At 35.5% G+C, this 17,621-nt stretch overlaps 2 protein-coding genes across 8 annotated transcripts; both read left to right on the forward strand.

The window, feature by feature from the left end:
- Positions 1–700: 700 nt before the first annotated feature.
- On the forward strand, positions 701–10,023 carry LOC310720166 (uncharacterized protein). Of its 6 annotated transcripts, none has more exons than XM_083530520.1 (14): positions 701–850; positions 963–1,137; positions 2,140–2,374; positions 2,620–2,714; positions 3,071–3,270; positions 3,455–3,533; positions 3,877–4,052; positions 4,146–4,469; positions 5,260–5,658; positions 6,613–6,751; positions 7,864–8,035; positions 9,283–9,384; positions 9,486–9,576; positions 9,744–10,023. In XM_083530520.1, exons 2-14 carry the CDS (start codon positions 994–996, stop codon positions 9,817–9,819), a joined length of 2,232 nt encoding a protein of 743 aa, XP_083386646.1. In that variant the 5' UTR covers positions 701–850; positions 963–993; the 3' UTR covers positions 9,820–10,023. The 6 variants fall into 6 exon arrangements, with proteins under 6 accessions (XP_083386646.1, XP_083386648.1, XP_083386650.1 ...); XM_083530522.1 differs by having other exon boundaries at positions 9,286–9,384; XM_083530524.1 differs by lacking the exon at positions 701–850 and having other exon boundaries at positions 854–1,137; positions 9,286–9,357.
- A 1,283-nt stretch (positions 10,024–11,306) lies between these two features.
- tmem141 (transmembrane protein 141) lies at positions 11,307–14,957 on the forward strand. 2 transcript variants are annotated; one of them, XM_083530525.1, is made up of 5 exons: positions 11,316–11,478; positions 11,585–11,651; positions 12,669–12,752; positions 14,296–14,403; positions 14,754–14,957. In XM_083530525.1, exons 1-5 carry the CDS (start codon positions 11,425–11,427, stop codon positions 14,813–14,815), a joined length of 375 nt encoding a protein of 124 aa, XP_083386651.1. In that variant the 5' UTR covers positions 11,316–11,424; the 3' UTR covers positions 14,816–14,957. The 2 variants fall into 2 exon arrangements, with proteins under 2 accessions (XP_083386652.1, XP_083386651.1); XM_083530526.1 differs by lacking the exon at positions 12,669–12,752 and having other exon boundaries at positions 11,307–11,478.
- The last annotated feature ends 2,664 nt before the right edge of the window (positions 14,958–17,621 follow it).

Raw genomic sequence — 17,621 nt, forward strand, 5'->3', positions numbered from 1 at the left:
CCTGCCACCAACTCGAAATCTGATTGGTTAAAGCAACAGCCTCACGGCAGATTCCTTTGACCCTGGCAACACATGATGTGACGGCTGATTGGATAGCAACTCCAACATAAACACATTCCTTGAAGCAGTGGACTCAGGAGAAACACTATGAAATAAAGAAAAGAAACTATTGGGAATAGTTTAATGCATACTCATGGATATAAATATGTTTTAGGCTTTAGCAGAGAAGACCTTACTGGTGGCCTGCAACTGATATATACATATAAATAGTCTTTGGTTTTGCTTAAAAAAAACAAAAACATGATTTATTGCTTAACCCACTTTAAAACTTGTAAATCTCAGCAATCACTTATGGTATTTAAGGTTATTGGTTCCTATGTTAGATACATGTGTGTTAAATGACAAGGTAAATGTAAAAAAAGAAAGAAAAAAGCACTGTATAATAAAATAAATACATGATTACAAAGAGCTATCAGTCCCAGACTGTGCATAATGCTAATTCAGATCCAAAATGATTTCCTTTGTTGATTTTAGTGCTGACCATTGTGTTGAACTACTGTTTATATTAATGGGAAAGTAAAAATATCAAATGTGCAGCCAATTTAAACTCATGAAAGAAATTCAAAAGGGTTGTGTTTATTTACGAGGTACATTCAGCTGCACAGCTTGACTATAAATGAGCACAGAGATTCCTGCTGGCAATGAAAGTTATCTCTCTCAGCAGTGAGCTGTAAATGCTTTCAAGGCATCGGCTTTTGTTTTTCTACAGTTTCAGTGTGTCCCGCAGTTGAACTCCAACTCAGACAAAAAAAAAAAAACTGCTCGTAAAACCGTCAGTTGGGATGTGAAGGTTAGTCTTTTATTGCCTTTGACCAGGCACAGAGGACTTGCAGGGGGGATGTGGGCCTGATAAGCAAACCTTTGTGAGTATGTTGTGTTGATTCCACTCTGTGACTACTCAGGCTGAGAACTTTAGCTGTTTACATCTTTGCTATGCTTTTCGAGAAGGAAGCAATGCTGAAGAAACATCACGAATGGACGAAGGGGGACAGTGATCTTTGCCAGGCATTAGGGCAACTCCTGTTGAATGACGAGCCTGACGTTGTACTAAGTGCTGCTGGAGCTGTGGCCACATCGGTAACATTTTCAAATTCTGAAACGTATCACACTGATTTAGTGTTTAGAGACGAGAACTTGCATGTTGCTTTGGTCGTTCACCTAAATTGTTATCAAAGTTTTATAACCAGCTTCCTGCAGGTCAGATCTGGCATTTTATTTTTGTCAATGTGAGACTGTGTTTTATTTAGTAAGAACTATTTTTCATGTCAAGATACACCAAATCATACAAAAGCAATACTATAAACATGTTTTTAATCAAAAGAATTAAAGAGATTTGGACTAAATTTTGAAGATAATGTAAAAAAAACCTTTTTTCATCCACAAGCTAAAAGGTTGTCAATTAATCAAAACAATGTCTTTTGAGTAAATATACTAAAAAAAAAACTGTTCCTAAGTAATTTTTTTGATACATTCTAAATTTACTTTTTGAATTTATTTGAAAGTATCAAAGATATAAGCAAATTTTACTCAACTACATTTATCATACAATATATGTACTTTTTCCACTATATTTTAATTGACAATAAGCGTTACCAATTACACATTGCAATCGTTTAGTTAGCTATTTTTTTTTTAATTAAATTGATTTGTCAATTGAATACAAATGGTTCTTCAACTTTGTGATATACCGTCATTTTGTGTTAATTTAAGATACGTTTTTGAAAAATTGCTTTATATTTTATCAAAATGTTCACCTGCTTCCTAATAAATTCCATCCACTAACGTTATAATGTCATGATATTATGCCTTGTCAGTGAATACTATATTCATATTCGTTCAAATGGTCAGGTAAAAGATAGATACGTATTAAAGCTACAAAGGGTGTACTACGCTAGCAACCAGGAAAAGTACTGATTGGAACTTTAATTTCTGAGAGTGTACTATAGAGAGGTATTGCCTTGTTTACTGTCAGTCCTCATCCCCCCTGATTCTCCATTGGTTGGTGCATTGATTCTTTGCATTTTGAATAGAGTTTCCAAAGTAATCCTGAATTCTTTATGCTTATCCGATCTACATTAGGTTGAGAGCCCATCAGGGCTACAGCAGCTGCTTCAGGAACATGTTGTCTTCAGTCAAGTCCTTGAGAGAGTCGCCTGCCTTCTGAACCATGAGAGAGAGCGAGTGGTTAACTCAGCCACTCTCATTCTGGCCCGGCTTTCTTTGTATGAACCCGCCTGCCAAAAGCTTCTATGTCACCCATCAGCCTCAATGATTTTTAAACGTTTAGTTCAGTGTCTGACCCACAGCCGCACAGGTGAGGTTGCAATATAAAGAATGAGTAAGAATTCTGTAATGTTAATGTAACATCTGAGGGGTCCAGGATTTAAACGTGTCTCTTAAAGGTAACTTGAAGACTTACAAGTCAGAATGTATCATCACATTTGCAGTAGAACTCTGTAAATGTTCCTCCAATACAAAATGGTGTCATATGATGATCTTAAAGAATTTAGATGTATTGTCGATTTTTTTAATTCTGTTTGTTGTATGATGTGATTTTAGACACTGCTATGAACGCATCCTTCACTATTGGGTGCCTGTTTGGGTGTGAGCAAAGCCGATGCCTCATTCTGGCTGAAGCCAAAGAGCAAAAGTTGGTAAGAAACCTATGCGCCATTGCTAAGGAATACATGCATATGCTAAGCTCAGAACTTAAAGCTGCAATATGTAACATTTGTTTGACCTAACTTAAACAAAAGCATAATGCCACTAGCAGTAAAAAAAAAAAAAGCGTCATACAGTATGGCATCGCAATAGAACAGAAATTTTAATGGCGAAAAAAAAGAAACTATGAATTAAAAGAAGCTGATAATGACGTCATTGCAAGCATGCTTTGAATTCACCCTTCATTTCAATAGACTAAAAAAAACACTCATTTATATAAACCATATTTCTCAATCTCATTTTTCAAAGACTATATCAACTGTACTATTACTGAGTCTCTTTTATTTAGATGAGTGGTCTGGAAACGTTATTGTCCAATGGCGTGGAGTCAGAGGCGGGGCAAACTGCTTGTTTTGCATTGAGTTGTCTGGCATCTAATGATGATGGGCACGCCTTGTTAATAGAGAGCCTGTCCTTACCTGGTTTGTTGGATAGTCTACTAAGTTTGTTAAGGAGTGGAGACCCAGACAGCATTTGGTTTGCTGCAATGTGAGTTCTTCTAGAATACTTGATTCCTTCACATAATAGAGGGATGTTTAACAAGATATAATTTCATTATACCTTGAATATACCCTAAATTCTTTTTTTTTTAAAAGATCTGCTTCTTTTTTTAATAAAGTAGGCATGCATTTACAATTTGTTTCTCTGGATGTTCATCGCTGCTTTCTCTCAGGACTGTGAAAGCTTTCGTGTCTCAGCCGAATGGAGTTACTCGAGTTAGAGAGCACGGCGCTTTGGAGGAACAATTGAAGGTGATTAGTTGTTAATACTTTCTTTTATTACACTTATGCAACATAATAAATATCTGTTTGTAATTTATTTGTATATGACACTTTTATGGTTCTCCTTCTGATCTATAGACTGGTATTTTAACTGTCTATACAGAATTTAAATATATACTGTCTATCTGTTTTTCTCGTACAGTAAATAATAATATAGTGGCACCAAGGTCATAAATCTACTTTCTAAACTTTATTGCCACCTTTACAAGCCAAATGCTTTATTGTAACTAGCATGTGAAATCAAATGCCCTCAAATCTGGCTCACATTTCAGTTTTATAACCAATCTTCCCCATCTTTTATATTCATCTCCAGCGTCTCTCCGTCTCTCCATCCCCAAGCTCAGAGCTGCAGGAGGAGCTTTGGGCATGCCTCAGAAAGCTAAAGCGCTTGCCTAAACCGTCCCCTGTTACTATTCGACACCAATCGATGGCCTGCGTTGCATCCTGGGAAAAAATGAAACCTGAAAGTGGCCTGGAAGTTACCTATTGGTAAAAATGCTTTGTTCCTCGGGAAAGCTTGTAATCATTCTGATCATCATTAGTAATAACTATGACTTTGACCTCCATGTTTGTTTTCTCTAGTCTTTTTGATGGAGATACCATGTTGTACTGTGGCCCATGGTGTCAAATCACTATACCCTATTCTCATATTCAGCACAAGCAACCACTCTCTTTACGACTTAATCTCTCTACGTTGGATGGTGACATAAGTCCCTTTAGTGAACCTGTGGAGATACGAGTAGAGGGTCTAGGGCTTAAACCTGGGCCACCACAGGACTTATGTGTTACCTCCTGCACAGCTACTGAGGTGCAACTGAAATGGGCAGGGCCAGAGGGGGACGTCAAGCCCAGATCTTTCCGGGTATACTGTGATGATATGCTGCTGGAAACTACCAGAGAGCTGGGGTAAATTCAAACACTGATGTGTCATATTATTATACTGAAATTTCTGTACTTATTCTGGCCCTTATATACATATATATATATATATATATACATACACACCAGGTGGTATCAAAAAGTTTCGAGACTAGTTTTGTAACACGCCAACAGATGGCAGCACAAGGTTGCACACCCAGTCACAGGAAGCACCGATCTCCATAAGTCAGTGTGCCAAAAGACATCATCCTGTGTACATTCTGACCACCTGCTTTACCACATCTGCTATTTTTATTACGTGCGCACTCCTCACAAGTGAGTTTTTTGTCGGAAGTGACATGATTTTACTTCCTCACGCATCCTATTTGCCAGATTTGGCTTCAGCGAATTTTGCCCACTTCCCGAAGATCTAGCTCAAAGGTTGTAGTTTTGACACCATTGTGGAGATCCAGCACAATTTGCAGAATGTGCTTGAAAAGAACACTTGCAAGACACATTCCAGAAGTGGCAGAAACGCTAGAAGCACCGTATTGCTAAACAAGGGGATTATTTTGAAGGGGCAAACAGAGCTAGTCTCAAAACTTTTTGATACCACCATTGAAATACATCTAAGACAGAGTAAAGCAGTTGGAAATTAAATTAAAGAAATTAAGTTTTATCTGTTTAATTAAACTGGTAAATAGAAAAATAAACGGTTGTGACATGACCGAAAGGATTGTACCGGCAGTGAGATGAGGGTCTATGCGATATCTGAACAATATCCCATGACAGTGTACGCAATCACATTGTCAGAACTCTTCACTCTTTTCTCTGTCAGGGCTACGGTGAGCTCGCTATCTCCAAGCACTACATACACGGTAAGCATTTGTACACTGGGTCCAGGAGACGCGTGTAGTTCCCGGTGTAGTATTACTATTCGCACTGCAGATGCTCAAGATCATGCTCCTAGTGGTGTGGCAGTTGCTGTGCTGGGATGCCACAAGCTCCAAATCATCTGGGCTGCCCCAGAGGTGCCGCTCGGCCGCCTCTTCTTATACGAGCTACGAGTGAACGGGTGTGTGGTATACTCAGGCAGAGAGTGCATTCACACGATGCGCCATCTTACCGCCAACACATCGTACACCTGCACAGTCACAGCCATAACCTCCAGGGGGCGCTATCAGAGCCAGGCTGTTACCAAACGCACTGCCAAGGACGAATACGTGAACACGAACAGGTGAGTTAAGAAATTGTGTTTAAGAATCTTTTCAGAATTCTGGGAGCCATAAATGACATTCACTTTAATGTAAGAACAATCGATGTTTTTTGTCTTTATAATTTTGAGTTATAATCTGTTAAGGCTTTAAATTTACAATATACAATAAAAGAATCTAAAAAAAAAAAAAAAAGACAAATAAAAAGCAGTCAATGTTCTATTAAAGTCTGTTAAAATTAAATGCTGATCATTAACAGGTTTTAAATTTAATGGGAATTATTCAGTTTCCTGCTCCACCCCACATATAGAGAACAACACATTTCTCATATAAGTTGAAGCAGGTAACTGAATAAGAACATTTATCTAGATGTGAACTTTGCCCATCACTGTAAAATACATATGAGACTGCGTGGTTGAAAGTCTTATGTCTTTTGAATTGGCTACTAATATCTAAAATATATGGGTGAAAATATGAGGACACCTAGCGATTCTTCCTCTTAAACTGTTGCCACACAAACAAATGGAAAAACAAAATTGTCTAGAATTACCTTTAATGCTGTAACAACAACAAATCTGTTCCACCATGCAGAATGCAGGTACCATTGAGACATAGTGTGCCAATGCTAAAGGAGAAATTTTATTTCCTGCCCAGAAGTTTTGACCTCAACCCCACTGAACAACTTTGAAATGAATTAGAACACAGGCTGCACCTCCAGACCTCCTCACCTGGTCTCAGCAATGCTCTTGTTCCTACATTAGCTTTAATTTGCACAGAATTTTAATGTTCAAAAAGGACATATAGGGGTGATGGACATGTTTGCACCTACTGTTGGCCATTTAGTGTATCTGTATCTGGTATCTGTATGTATGCCTCTCAGACACGATGGAACAATTATTTGTTCTCCATAGCATATTTGAGATGTAAAGCACAAATTGAGATTTTATTATATCATTTTTTTATTTTTTTTATTTCAGGGGTCTCTGTTCTCCTAAATGCCAAACATTTGCACGTTGTCCAGCACGAGAAACAAGTGAAGTCACAAACAGGGGCAGGAAGTTGTTATTCATGTCGACCTCTGATCAAATCAAATCATCCAGAATGAAGTCTGAGGAGGTACACGTCTCCTTATAAAATACCACAATGCTTGTGAATTTCTAAATCTGATTGGTAATTGGTTAATTCATTTGGAAAGTGAACAAAATCGGTGTATTATAACAGCTGTTCATTATGGACAGATTTCTGTGATTTGTAAATTAATTCTGAATTACAGTTATTAAAATGTCATTACCTTTAAAAGGTATAATAAAACAGAAGGGAACATATAGGCTCTATTTTTGTTGTTAGGTAAGTAATAGGAGGAATTTTGCTGAATTCTCATAATGTTCTCTCAGTTTTGGATGCACTGTTATAAGCAATTTTATTTCAGCAGTTGTCAAAATTATGACCCTATTATTATAGTTTTGGATTCCGTCAGCCACTGCAAACTAACATGTCCTCTCATATGCACTCTGCACCTAAACAATAAGCACAATTTGTAATAAGCACATATATCATCATAGCATCAGTCTTGAGAAGTTCCCTGAGGTTTGAGTGCTTGTTGGCTGCTTTTCCTTCACTCACCCCTCCTCTGCACAACACAACTGATGGACTAAAGACCATTAAAATGGCTAAACAATTCACAAGTTAAGTCTTCGCAAGGCACATCTGTGAATTGAATAGCATTCAGGTTGAATTTGATGAGAGAATGCAATGATTTTGCTAAGCTATCATCAAAGTTAAATGTAGCTACTTTGGACAATCTAGAATATAAAGCATATTCTGGGTTCTTTAATACTTTCTTGTTAACTACATAATTACATATATGTTCTTTCATAGATTTGTATTAATCAGTATTAATGTACAATGCTAAAAAATAATAAGAAATAAAGAAAAGCCACTGATAGTGGAGTTGTGCCCAGACTTTTGACTGGTCCTAAATGTTATGTTTCTTCTTATTTTGTGTTTTGTCTATTCATTCGTGTTCCACATTTTACACTGTAAGTAAACTATCTGCCCTAACTGTAAACATCCTTGTAATATGTAATACATCAAGGATTGCTGCCAAAACTATTAAAAGTGTTTGCTGGGAATCTTAATATTTAATTTGTAATACCCTGTTGGCTGTTTGTAAATGATTGTACCTGCTTGCTGAGTGATTTTAACAGTGCATGTCTTTTCTCTTGTAGAAGTCAGTGGGTCTTGTTGCTCATTTGGATGCTGAGGCACAATTAAACAATATCAGGAATAGTTCAAATATGGGGGTGGTTCCATCTGAACGCCACATTATGCTGGCGTTCAGACGCTCATCTGCATCCTCATCCTCACACCCTGTACATCCCAGACCAAAAATCAATCCAGGTACAATATTTTGTAGTAAACCAATGATTTGGGAAAGTGTAATACATTATATATACAGTACAGACCAAAAGTTTGGACACACCTTCTCATTCAAAGAGTTTTCTTTATTTTCATGACTATGAAAATTGTAGAGTCACACTGAAGGCATCAAAACTATGAATTAACACATGTGGAATTATATACATAACAAAAAAGTGAACTGAGAATATGTCATTTTGTAGATTCTTCAAAGTAGCAACCTTTTGCTTAGATTACTGCTTTGCACACTCTTGGCATTCTCTTGATGCCTACTTTGAAGAACCTACAATATGACATATTTTCAGTTCACTTTTTTTGTTATGTATATAATTCCATATATAATTCCACATGTGTTAATTCATAGTTTTGATGCCTTCAGTGTAAATCTACAATTTTCATAGTCATGAAAATAAAGAAAATTTTTTGAATGAGCAGGTGTGTCCAAACTTTTGGTCTGTACTGTATATATAATATATATAAACTTTTGGTCTGTACTGTATATATAATATATATAAACTTTTGGTCTGTACTGTATATATAATATATATAAACTTTTGGTCTGTACTGTATATATAATATATATATATATATATATATATATATATATATATATATATATATATATATATATATATATATATATATATATATATATATATATATATATATGATCACAACTTAATTGTACATTTGTATCTGTTCTAAATTTACCTTAAATTAATACTTTTTACATTTTTTATACTCTAATCAACCTGGGTCCAGACAAATCTGGATGCTTGATACAAATGTATGTTTATTATTAGTGAAACTATATTCAGCATAGAGCATAAAAACAAGAATGTCCTTGTAAATGTTTTAAAGTAATTATGCTGTTTTAAATTAAGTAAATCATCAGGACCCCAAAACAAACCTTTGCTATGCTTCCACACGTGATGGTTTTAATTGCCGGACGTGCTCATCATGCAGATTTTGGTGCTTTATTTGAGACTTAGCGCATCAGTAAAACAAAGGTTTATCGATTACAAATAAGTAATTTTTGTTAATTTTTTGACTAAAGAAAGGAGGTTGTGAATAAATGAGTGCTGATGTGAAGATTTTATTTTCGCCTACTTTATAATTATTTATTTATATTTCTAATAAAAATGGTCACAGAAATGCATGCTGCATTAATCGCGTGTAAAAAAAAATATATATACACAATATTTTGTTGTTTTGTTTTTATTCTGAAGTAGTGTTGCAAAGCTGTCGAGCTGAAAAAGCAGCACCAGATAAAGGGAGGCTTCCCATCATCAACCAAAGGATAAGTAAGTTAAGTGGGTTAGAAGTTAGAAGTAAGTTTACTTGTATCTTTACTTGTATCTATAAACATCTATAATAATATTGGGAAAATAATATAAAAAATGGTCTTTTGTTTGTTCTTTATTTGGTTCAGCTGAGAATGTAAGACTCCTCCAGCCAGTCTCTTATAACTGGTCTGATCTTAATCCTACACATCATCACCAACGTACCCTGCACAGAAAAAGGTATGATTTCTGCACATTTACATTTAAATGTACACATTTCTGCACATTTACACTCTTAAAGAACTAAATTGTGTTTTTAATATCTGAATTTTAATTTAATTTTGGATAAGAATGACCGATTCTCTATGTTCTGATGGATGTGATTTATTTTCCTTCTCTAATGTTAGGTTTGTGATTGGGTCGAGAGCGAACTGTCGACTAAAAGGAAAACTTTGTCTGAGCGTTTCACAGTGTGGAAGCTAGTTGAAGATTTAATTATTGAATCTGTAATTGTACTGTCAAATATTAACTTTTAGATGGCGTGAAAGATATTTTATGTCTTGTTGAGGAAAAAAAAAGGTTTCATTACATTATATTTGTGTATGTTGTACAAAAATAAACAATGTTTGTCATTTTAAAGGAACCTAGAGAAATAAAAGATTCCTGTAACACCTTTTATTAAACTCACACAGGTTTGAACCATCTCGTTTTTTAATATTATTATTAAAATGCTTAGAATGGAACGTAAAATGGAAAAATATGAAAAAAAAAACCACACCATAAAGGGATATGATTTGGTTTAGGACTGGCGTTAATGACCATTGCTTCTTCTTGAGGTATTTAGCTTCACCCACAAGGCTTTCTATTTAACCTTTTTGTGGCATAATAGTCAGTGGGGGTGTCTAAGTCTCAGTGGTAGGAGCTACAGGACAGCAGAAGCCAAAGCAATGAATAGAAGAAGGTCGTGATTGACAGACGAAGTAGGAGAGATCACATCCATATGTGGTTCTACCCCCAAACTGTTGCCACTAAGTTGGAAGCATGCAACTGTCTAGATTGACATTTAATGCTATGATAAGATTCCCCTTCACTTAAATGAAGAAAATCAAACCTGGTCCAGCATGACACAAAGCAAGATCCATTAAGACATGGTGTGCCAATGGTGGAGTAGAAGAAGTCCAGTGTCCTGCAAAGACCCCCAACACATTTGGAATGAATTGAAGCACCGACTGCACCCCAGACCTCCTCACCCCATGCCCTTATTTCTAAACTGAGTCCAGATTTGCCCTGTTCCAGAGTAATGCGCACATCAGGGTAAGAAAAAAGGCAGATGAATTGATGCACACATCAAACCTAATGCCTACTATATAAAAAGCCTGTGGGGGCAGTGCTATGATCTGGGGTTGCTGCAGTCAGTCAGATCTCGGTTCAGTAGTTTTATGTTCCCATAGAATGAGGTCAGCTGACTACCTCAATATAATGAATGAACAGGCTATTTCATCAATGGATTTGGAATAAGGAACTGCTCCAGATGATTGCGTTTGCATTTTAGAGTTTTGGAGCTTGCTTTAGTAAAATGATATTCACCCTCCATATGTAAAATGCCTCTATATTGCGTTTTTGTATAATATTGCTGGTTTCTATAATTGTGATATTGGTGGATTAAGAGGTGGATTAAGTCGGGTACGTCCCCACTGAAGGCCCAGGTACCAAATGCACGGCCCGCCACTGGATTTTATTATATGAATATATAACCTTATTACAATAGATATGTCTGCATTTTTTGACATTCGTAAACATTTAGAAATATTAATCCGATTTTTCATTTACCTATTAATTTGTTTAATATAAATAGAATACATTTTTTGAAAAAACAATCAAAAAATAAGAAGTCAAATGACTCTCAGTACCTTTCAAAATGAACGCAGTAATGACTCCAGTCCGCAAGAGGGCGCAACTCAGTTAAATGGAATAATACAGTTTTTAAGCCGTTTCTTCAGTTTTCTTCGCTGTTCACACGGAAGTTACAGTTTATTCCCAGACGGTATAAAGTGAAAGTGATTTATTACAGGATTAAATATAAACGCGATGGTTAATATCGGTATCCGGAAAGTCGATGACGCGCTCGTGGAGAAACATCCGGTGCGTTGAGTCACTTTTATTCTATAATATATCGTTTAAAACATCTTAATGACCCAATAATTATTAAAACAATAACATGGTTAATGATGTTTATCCTTTTATTCAGGGTTTGCAGCAGTACGCTGCCTGTCAGTCCCGTGCATTTATGAAAGGAACAGGAAGCTTCATAATTGGTTTGTATCTGAGTAATTATAATATATATATATATATATATATATATATATATATATATATATATATGAATGAGAATTCATATTCATTGGAATTCAGATTTTTAATACAATTCAAGAATAATAAGTCACATTAATATGTCACAGAGCGGCTCAGATTCTGATTGGTGTATTATGTCAACGGCGGGTTGAATTCTTTACTCTGATTGGTCTATCACAGTGCCGTAAAAATCTGGATTCTGATTGGTCTGTTATGTCACAGAGCAGCTGAATTATGAATCCAAATCCCAATACTTTATTGATCACCTAGGGAAATTGTAAAATTTTTTTTTTCAATTCTCAATTCTGATTAGTCCGTCACAGTGAAATAGATTTATTCAAATTTGATTGGTCTGTCACAGCGCAGTCGAATTCTAGATTCTGATTGGTTTGTCATAGCGCAGTTAAATTCTCGATTGTGATTGGTCCGTAAAAGTACAATCGAATTCACAATTTTGATTAGTCTATTATGTCACAATTATAATCACTAATATAATGACAAACACATTATGTAATGATAGATCATGCATATCAAATATTCCATCAATAGCCTTAAAAATCTGTTACTGCAGTGTAATAAAGCAGGGGTTCAGAAACTTTTACTATATTGATTGATTAATTGATTAATTGACTGATTGCAAGCGTCTCCTTGGTATAGAAGATTTTACTCTTTATATCAGTCTTTTCGTTTAAATGTCTACAATCATTTAAAAACTTTGAATTGGTCTTGTATTAGACATTTTTTTAATTGTTGGACACTTTGCTTACAAAAATTATCATTATTAAAAGAAATTCTGCCAATATAAACAAATCACAGGTATGTCTAAATTACCTTGAAGTGTAGTTATATAGTATTTAATTGAAAGAAAACTAATTTACAGTAACTCCTACAGCTCAAAATAAATATTTATTAGTGTACGAACAGTCTGTAGATTGTTTTGTATTTTTTTCTCACGTTACTTCTGTCTGTTAACTAACCAGGTACAATAAGCATGTTCTTAACTCAGAAAGCACTACAGAAAAGGATAAAGTATCCGCTCCAGTGGAACCTTCTAATATCTATTGGTAAGTTACGTGCAGTGATGGTTGAAGAACCTCGTTTCTGTACTTGAGTAAAAACATAAGTCTTTTGCTTAAATATTATTCCTGTACAACGCTGAGAAAACTTGAGTAAAAGTAAAAAAGAAAATACTTGTTTTTTTTTACAGTGATGGTCAAAAGTTTGGAAACACCTACTCTTTAATGTTTTTGGAGAGACACATGCATGCTCCTTTTCTTTTTATGGCTCAAAGTAGACATGAAATGTTTTGAAGATTTACTTTGACCAAACAAATCAATAAAAGTACAGATGTTACACTTTATTATTGAGAAATCCTCTGCATAACAGCTTTAAGTCAAGTCAAGTTTATTTGTATAGCGCTTTTCACAACACAGACATTGTCTCAAAGCAGCTTTACAGAATTTTAAGCGTTAATGTGAATAGTGTGCATTTATCCCTGATGAGCAGCCGTGGCGACTGTAGCAAGGAAACACTCCCTTAGATGTTATGAGGAAGAAACCTTGAGAGGAACCAGACTCAAAAGGAGAACCCATCCTCATTTGGGTGACATGAAGAGTGTGATCATAAATCTGAAACAATACAGAACACTGGAGAGAGAGAACTAACATTCAGCTGAAATTCTTTGCCGTTAATAGGATTTAGGTGCGGTGACTAAAGCAGGCCATTGCATGATAGATAACAAAAACAGCGTTTACAGATCTTGGATGTTTTGCTTTGGCTCATTGTTTAGTTGTATGGTAATGGTTCCAATTCGCTGCAGTTCAGTGGAATTGCATGGTGCTGTACTTGTGAAGTCGAACCTGACATGGCTACAGGTATCTCATTCAAAACCTAATGTTCTTGCATAAGGTGACAGTTTGATCAAATTAAATACTATTCAATGACCTCGTTTGTTGCATATAATCAAAAGGAATGTGCAGGTATCTCTTAAGAAATTAAAAGATAAATTGTTTCCAAACCTATGAGAGGCACCGTACATACTTAAGTATCAGTACAAGTGCCAATAGAACTATATTGTGCATTAAATGTAGTGAAGTAAAAATTACTCATAAACATTTTTTAGGTTAAAGTTCTATTTATAAGTTGCTTTCCAACATTGATATAATAATCAATCTGTTCCTTTGTGTATTTAAATAAAAATATACATTCATAAAGTAGAACGCGAAAGCAACGCCAAATTTACTCATATATTATTGACCCTGTTGAGGAAATGACCACAACAACATCCAGTATTCTGAGCGCACTAATGAAAATCCGTGTGCCATTCTTTTCAGTTTCACACAAAGGTTTTCAATGTAAATAATATTTACATATAATAATCGAGCTGCACAGACTCGTTTAAGATCAAATCCATCGTTGTGTTGAATAAATACAGTCCGCAATACGAGACGTTAGACGAGAGAAAAGTGGGACCTTGCGAAAGTTACATCTTTTGAATGTTGCATGTTTTTTTTGTCATGGGTTTTGTTTTATTTTATTATTCTAAAGTTTTGAAATTGTAAGAGTTTTGGAACTGTACTTTTTCAGTAACTTTCTTTCGCCTTTCAGTTGCTTCCTCGGTGTTCAGCTACACAGTAACACGTCGGGAGACGATGAAATGCACAGAGCTGTGGGTTTTCTTAGAAAAAGGGGAAATACCTGATTCCAATCCTCCTAGTAAGTATATTTTGTTATGCACATTTTCCTTAAACTATACAGTGAGACTCTGTACAGGAAGTCAAAAACGTCACAGTAATTCCGCATTATCGTATCATTTTTTCATCCAAAAATTGGTTTTAATCAACCACAGATTCCTACGATTTCTACACTTGTTGCTACACTTCCTGGTTCTATCTCTCTGTGAAAATGCCATGATTTATCACATTTTATGAATATATAACTGAATTATTGGATTATTTATTTATTTGTTAATGCTTTTTTGTTCCTTTTCTCAGAATCTTCACAGACTGTGTTGTTAGAAATATTTTTTTCTCAAACACTAACTGATTTTCTGATTTTTTTTCCAGAGGATGAACTTCAAACCCCTGCAATTCCCAAAGTCAATAAATACGGAGATGCGATGGAATAACTAACAGTTTCCCTGCAATATCAGTGAACAGTGAGTGTGTGTGTGTGTTTGTGTTTTAGGGCTGTGCCCAACTCAGTGTGTATGGGCTGTATATTTAAAAAAAATTATTAATGCGAGTGTATGATAATAAATGTATAAACCTGGACATGGTGGGCTTTTATTTGTAATTTTTAAATTGTGCTTTTTTTATAGAGCACACAGCAACAGGGAAAAATGGAAAATAATTTAGTATGACCGAGATGTCAATAATGCCACGTAAATTGTTAATTGTAGAATTCTCTGGTACATTTGTCATAACCAAAAGTTTTTTATAGTAGCATATGTGATTTATTCTAATTTAAATCCAATGTTTACCAAGCGCCCACTGCTTGGCTCCTAAACAAGGCCCTTAAATCCTATATATAAGTCACTCTAGATAAAGATATCTGCCAAATCTTTGAGAAGTGGTAGCTTGCTGGTTAAGACATTGACATCTTATTGGAAGGTTGTGAGTTTAAATCCCAGCATCTCATCATCTGCTGCTCTTGGGCACTCGAGCAAGGCCCTTAACTTTTAATTTCTCAGTTATACGTTGTTCTAGATAAGTCATAAATTTAAATGTTTGCAATGTAAGTTAATCATTTAAGATTTCTACACAAATAGGTCTTAAACATGGTTAGATCAATGTCTAAGACATTGAAGAAACAAAAATTATTTGATAAGAATTGTAAAGTTTTAAAACTATAAAATAAATAGTTTTTCCAATTTTTTTTTATTACAAATATGCATATATATGAATAAAAGATTATTGTTGACCTTACAGTAGAAATCAAGTTTAACATTGATGATTATATGATTATAACATGATTATAAACTTGTAATAATCATATAATCATATTTAAATTGCATTAGCTCATTTATTTAGTAGTTAAGACATATGTGTCTTTAAAAATATTATTGGTTAATATTTAGAGTTATTTAGAAACTACAATGAAAATAAAAGTGGGAAAGTGACTGGGTACTGGGTTTAGGGGACTAAAATAGGCATTTTTGATAGAATTTCATTTCATGGTCATGTAAGGACACGGTATAAATAGTAATTTAATACTAATGGAAAATACACTGGAATCTAGCCTGGAGTAATCCAGATGAAGCCTGACTGTCGGTATAGAGGAGGAAAAAAGGACGGGAGAAATCATCAAGGGTTTAGGACTAAAGCAAGTTTTTGTCTTGACCCAATTGCACTTTAAGTCTGATATCTGTGAGCTCAGTGTGTGATGGATAACTCAAAAGATTTGGGGAAACAAAGGCTGAATTTTATTCAGGTTAAACAAAGAGACCAAAGTTCAGGCTGTAACTCTGATTAGAACCCTTTTACAATTTCTAGACATGATTTTAAATCATTTTACTCCTAGAAGCCTTTAATATTTTTGTGTATTTACTGATAAGTATAATACCATTAAGTATAACAAAAATATGCTAAATATTATGATAAGATTTTATTTCTAGGGGACAGAATTGTACAAATATTTCTGACTTTGTGGGTCCAAATGTACACACTAATCCTGAGGCATTTAAATTAAACAAAACCTTTACAACGTTTCTAATAAGATAAAAGATTATTAAATGCAGCGATCCAACTTTGTTCCCTTTTGAACCGAGAAAGAGATAAAGGGAAAGACAATGTAGTTTCGCAGGGAGCTCAGAACTGCAATAAAAAAGTGTATGTTTGTCATCATGATCATCCTCTACCCTCATTCTGAACACTGGCATCCCGCAGGGCTGTGTTCTGAGCCCACTGCTCTACTCCCTGTTCACCCACGATTGTGCTCCTCTGTATAACTCCAACATCTTCATAAAGTATGCAGATGACACCACCGTGGTCGGCCAGATCGACAACAACAACGAATTGGCCTACAGGGAAGAGATCCGTAATCTAGCAGCGTGGTGTGCCAACAACAACCTGACTCTCAATGCCACAAAGACCAAAGAGCTCATTGTGGACTTTTGGAAATTCAACGGCAGGAGACATCTACCTGTCAGCATCAATGGAACTGAGGTAGAACGAGTCTCCAGCTTTAAGTTCCTGGGAGTTCACATCTCTGAGGATTTGACATGGCAGCAGAACACTTCAGCTCTGATAAAAAAAGCACAACAGCGCCTGTACTTCTTGAGAAGTCTCAAGAAATCTCATCTGTCCCCTGGGATTTTAACGAGCTTCTACCGCTGCATCATTGAGAGCATCCTGACCAACTCCCTTACTGTATGGTACGGAGGCTCTACTGTGAGTGAACGAAAAGCCCTGCAAAGGGTGGTCAAAACCGCCCAACGCATCACTGGCACCCAACTACCTGCCATTGAGCACCTTCACCACAGCAGATGTCTGCGCAGAGCTCACAACATTATCAAGGACTCTTCACATCCCAGTCATAAACTGTTTAACCTCCTTCCATCACGAAGGAGATACAGGAACTTGCGCACCAGAACCAGCAGGTTCAGGGACAGCTTTTTTCCATCCACCATCACACTACTGAACTCTACACTACACCGCTAAATCACCACAAAACAAACACAAAACAAAACACTGTATATAACCTCTGTACTATACATGTACATATTACATAGTATATCTTTTACTCCTCATTACATCTGCACTATTTTTATCTGTGTATCCTTATAATCATTACTGTACATTCTGCCCAACATTTCATTCATTTGTGTATATAACCTGTGTGTGTATATATATATATTTATATATAGTAGACTGTTTATTCGACTTGTACTCTAAATTGATGTCCACACATCTCTGCACTGTTACTGCATTTGT

This window comes from Silurus aristotelis, assembly GCF_946808225.1.
Source record: "Silurus aristotelis genome assembly, chromosome: 26".
Taxonomy (NCBI): Eukaryota; Metazoa; Chordata; class Actinopteri; order Siluriformes; family Siluridae; genus Silurus; species Silurus aristotelis.

Excerpts from the sequence above, each read along its gene's own strand:
- LOC310720166 (XM_083530520.1), top strand. The coding sequence starts at position 994 with ATGCTTTTCGAGAAGGAAGCAATGCTGAAGAAACATCACGAATGGACG. Across the intron at positions 3,271-3,454 it reads AGCATTTGGTTTGCTGCAAT|GACTGTGAAAGCTTTCGTGT; the intron begins GTGAGTTCTTCT and ends GCTTTCTCTCAG. Across the intron at positions 6,752-7,863 it reads CCAGAATGAAGTCTGAGGAG|AAGTCAGTGGGTCTTGTTGC; the intron begins GTACACGTCTCC and ends TTTCTCTTGTAG.
- tmem141 (XM_083530525.1), top strand. The coding sequence starts at position 11,425 with ATGGTTAATATCGGTATCCGGAAAGTCGATGACGCGCTCGTGGAGAAA. Across the intron at positions 11,652-12,668 it reads AACAGGAAGCTTCATAATTG|GTACAATAAGCATGTTCTTA; the intron begins GTTTGTATCTGA and ends TTAACTAACCAG. Across the intron at positions 12,753-14,295 it reads GAACCTTCTAATATCTATTG|TTGCTTCCTCGGTGTTCAGC; the intron begins GTAAGTTACGTG and ends TTCGCCTTTCAG.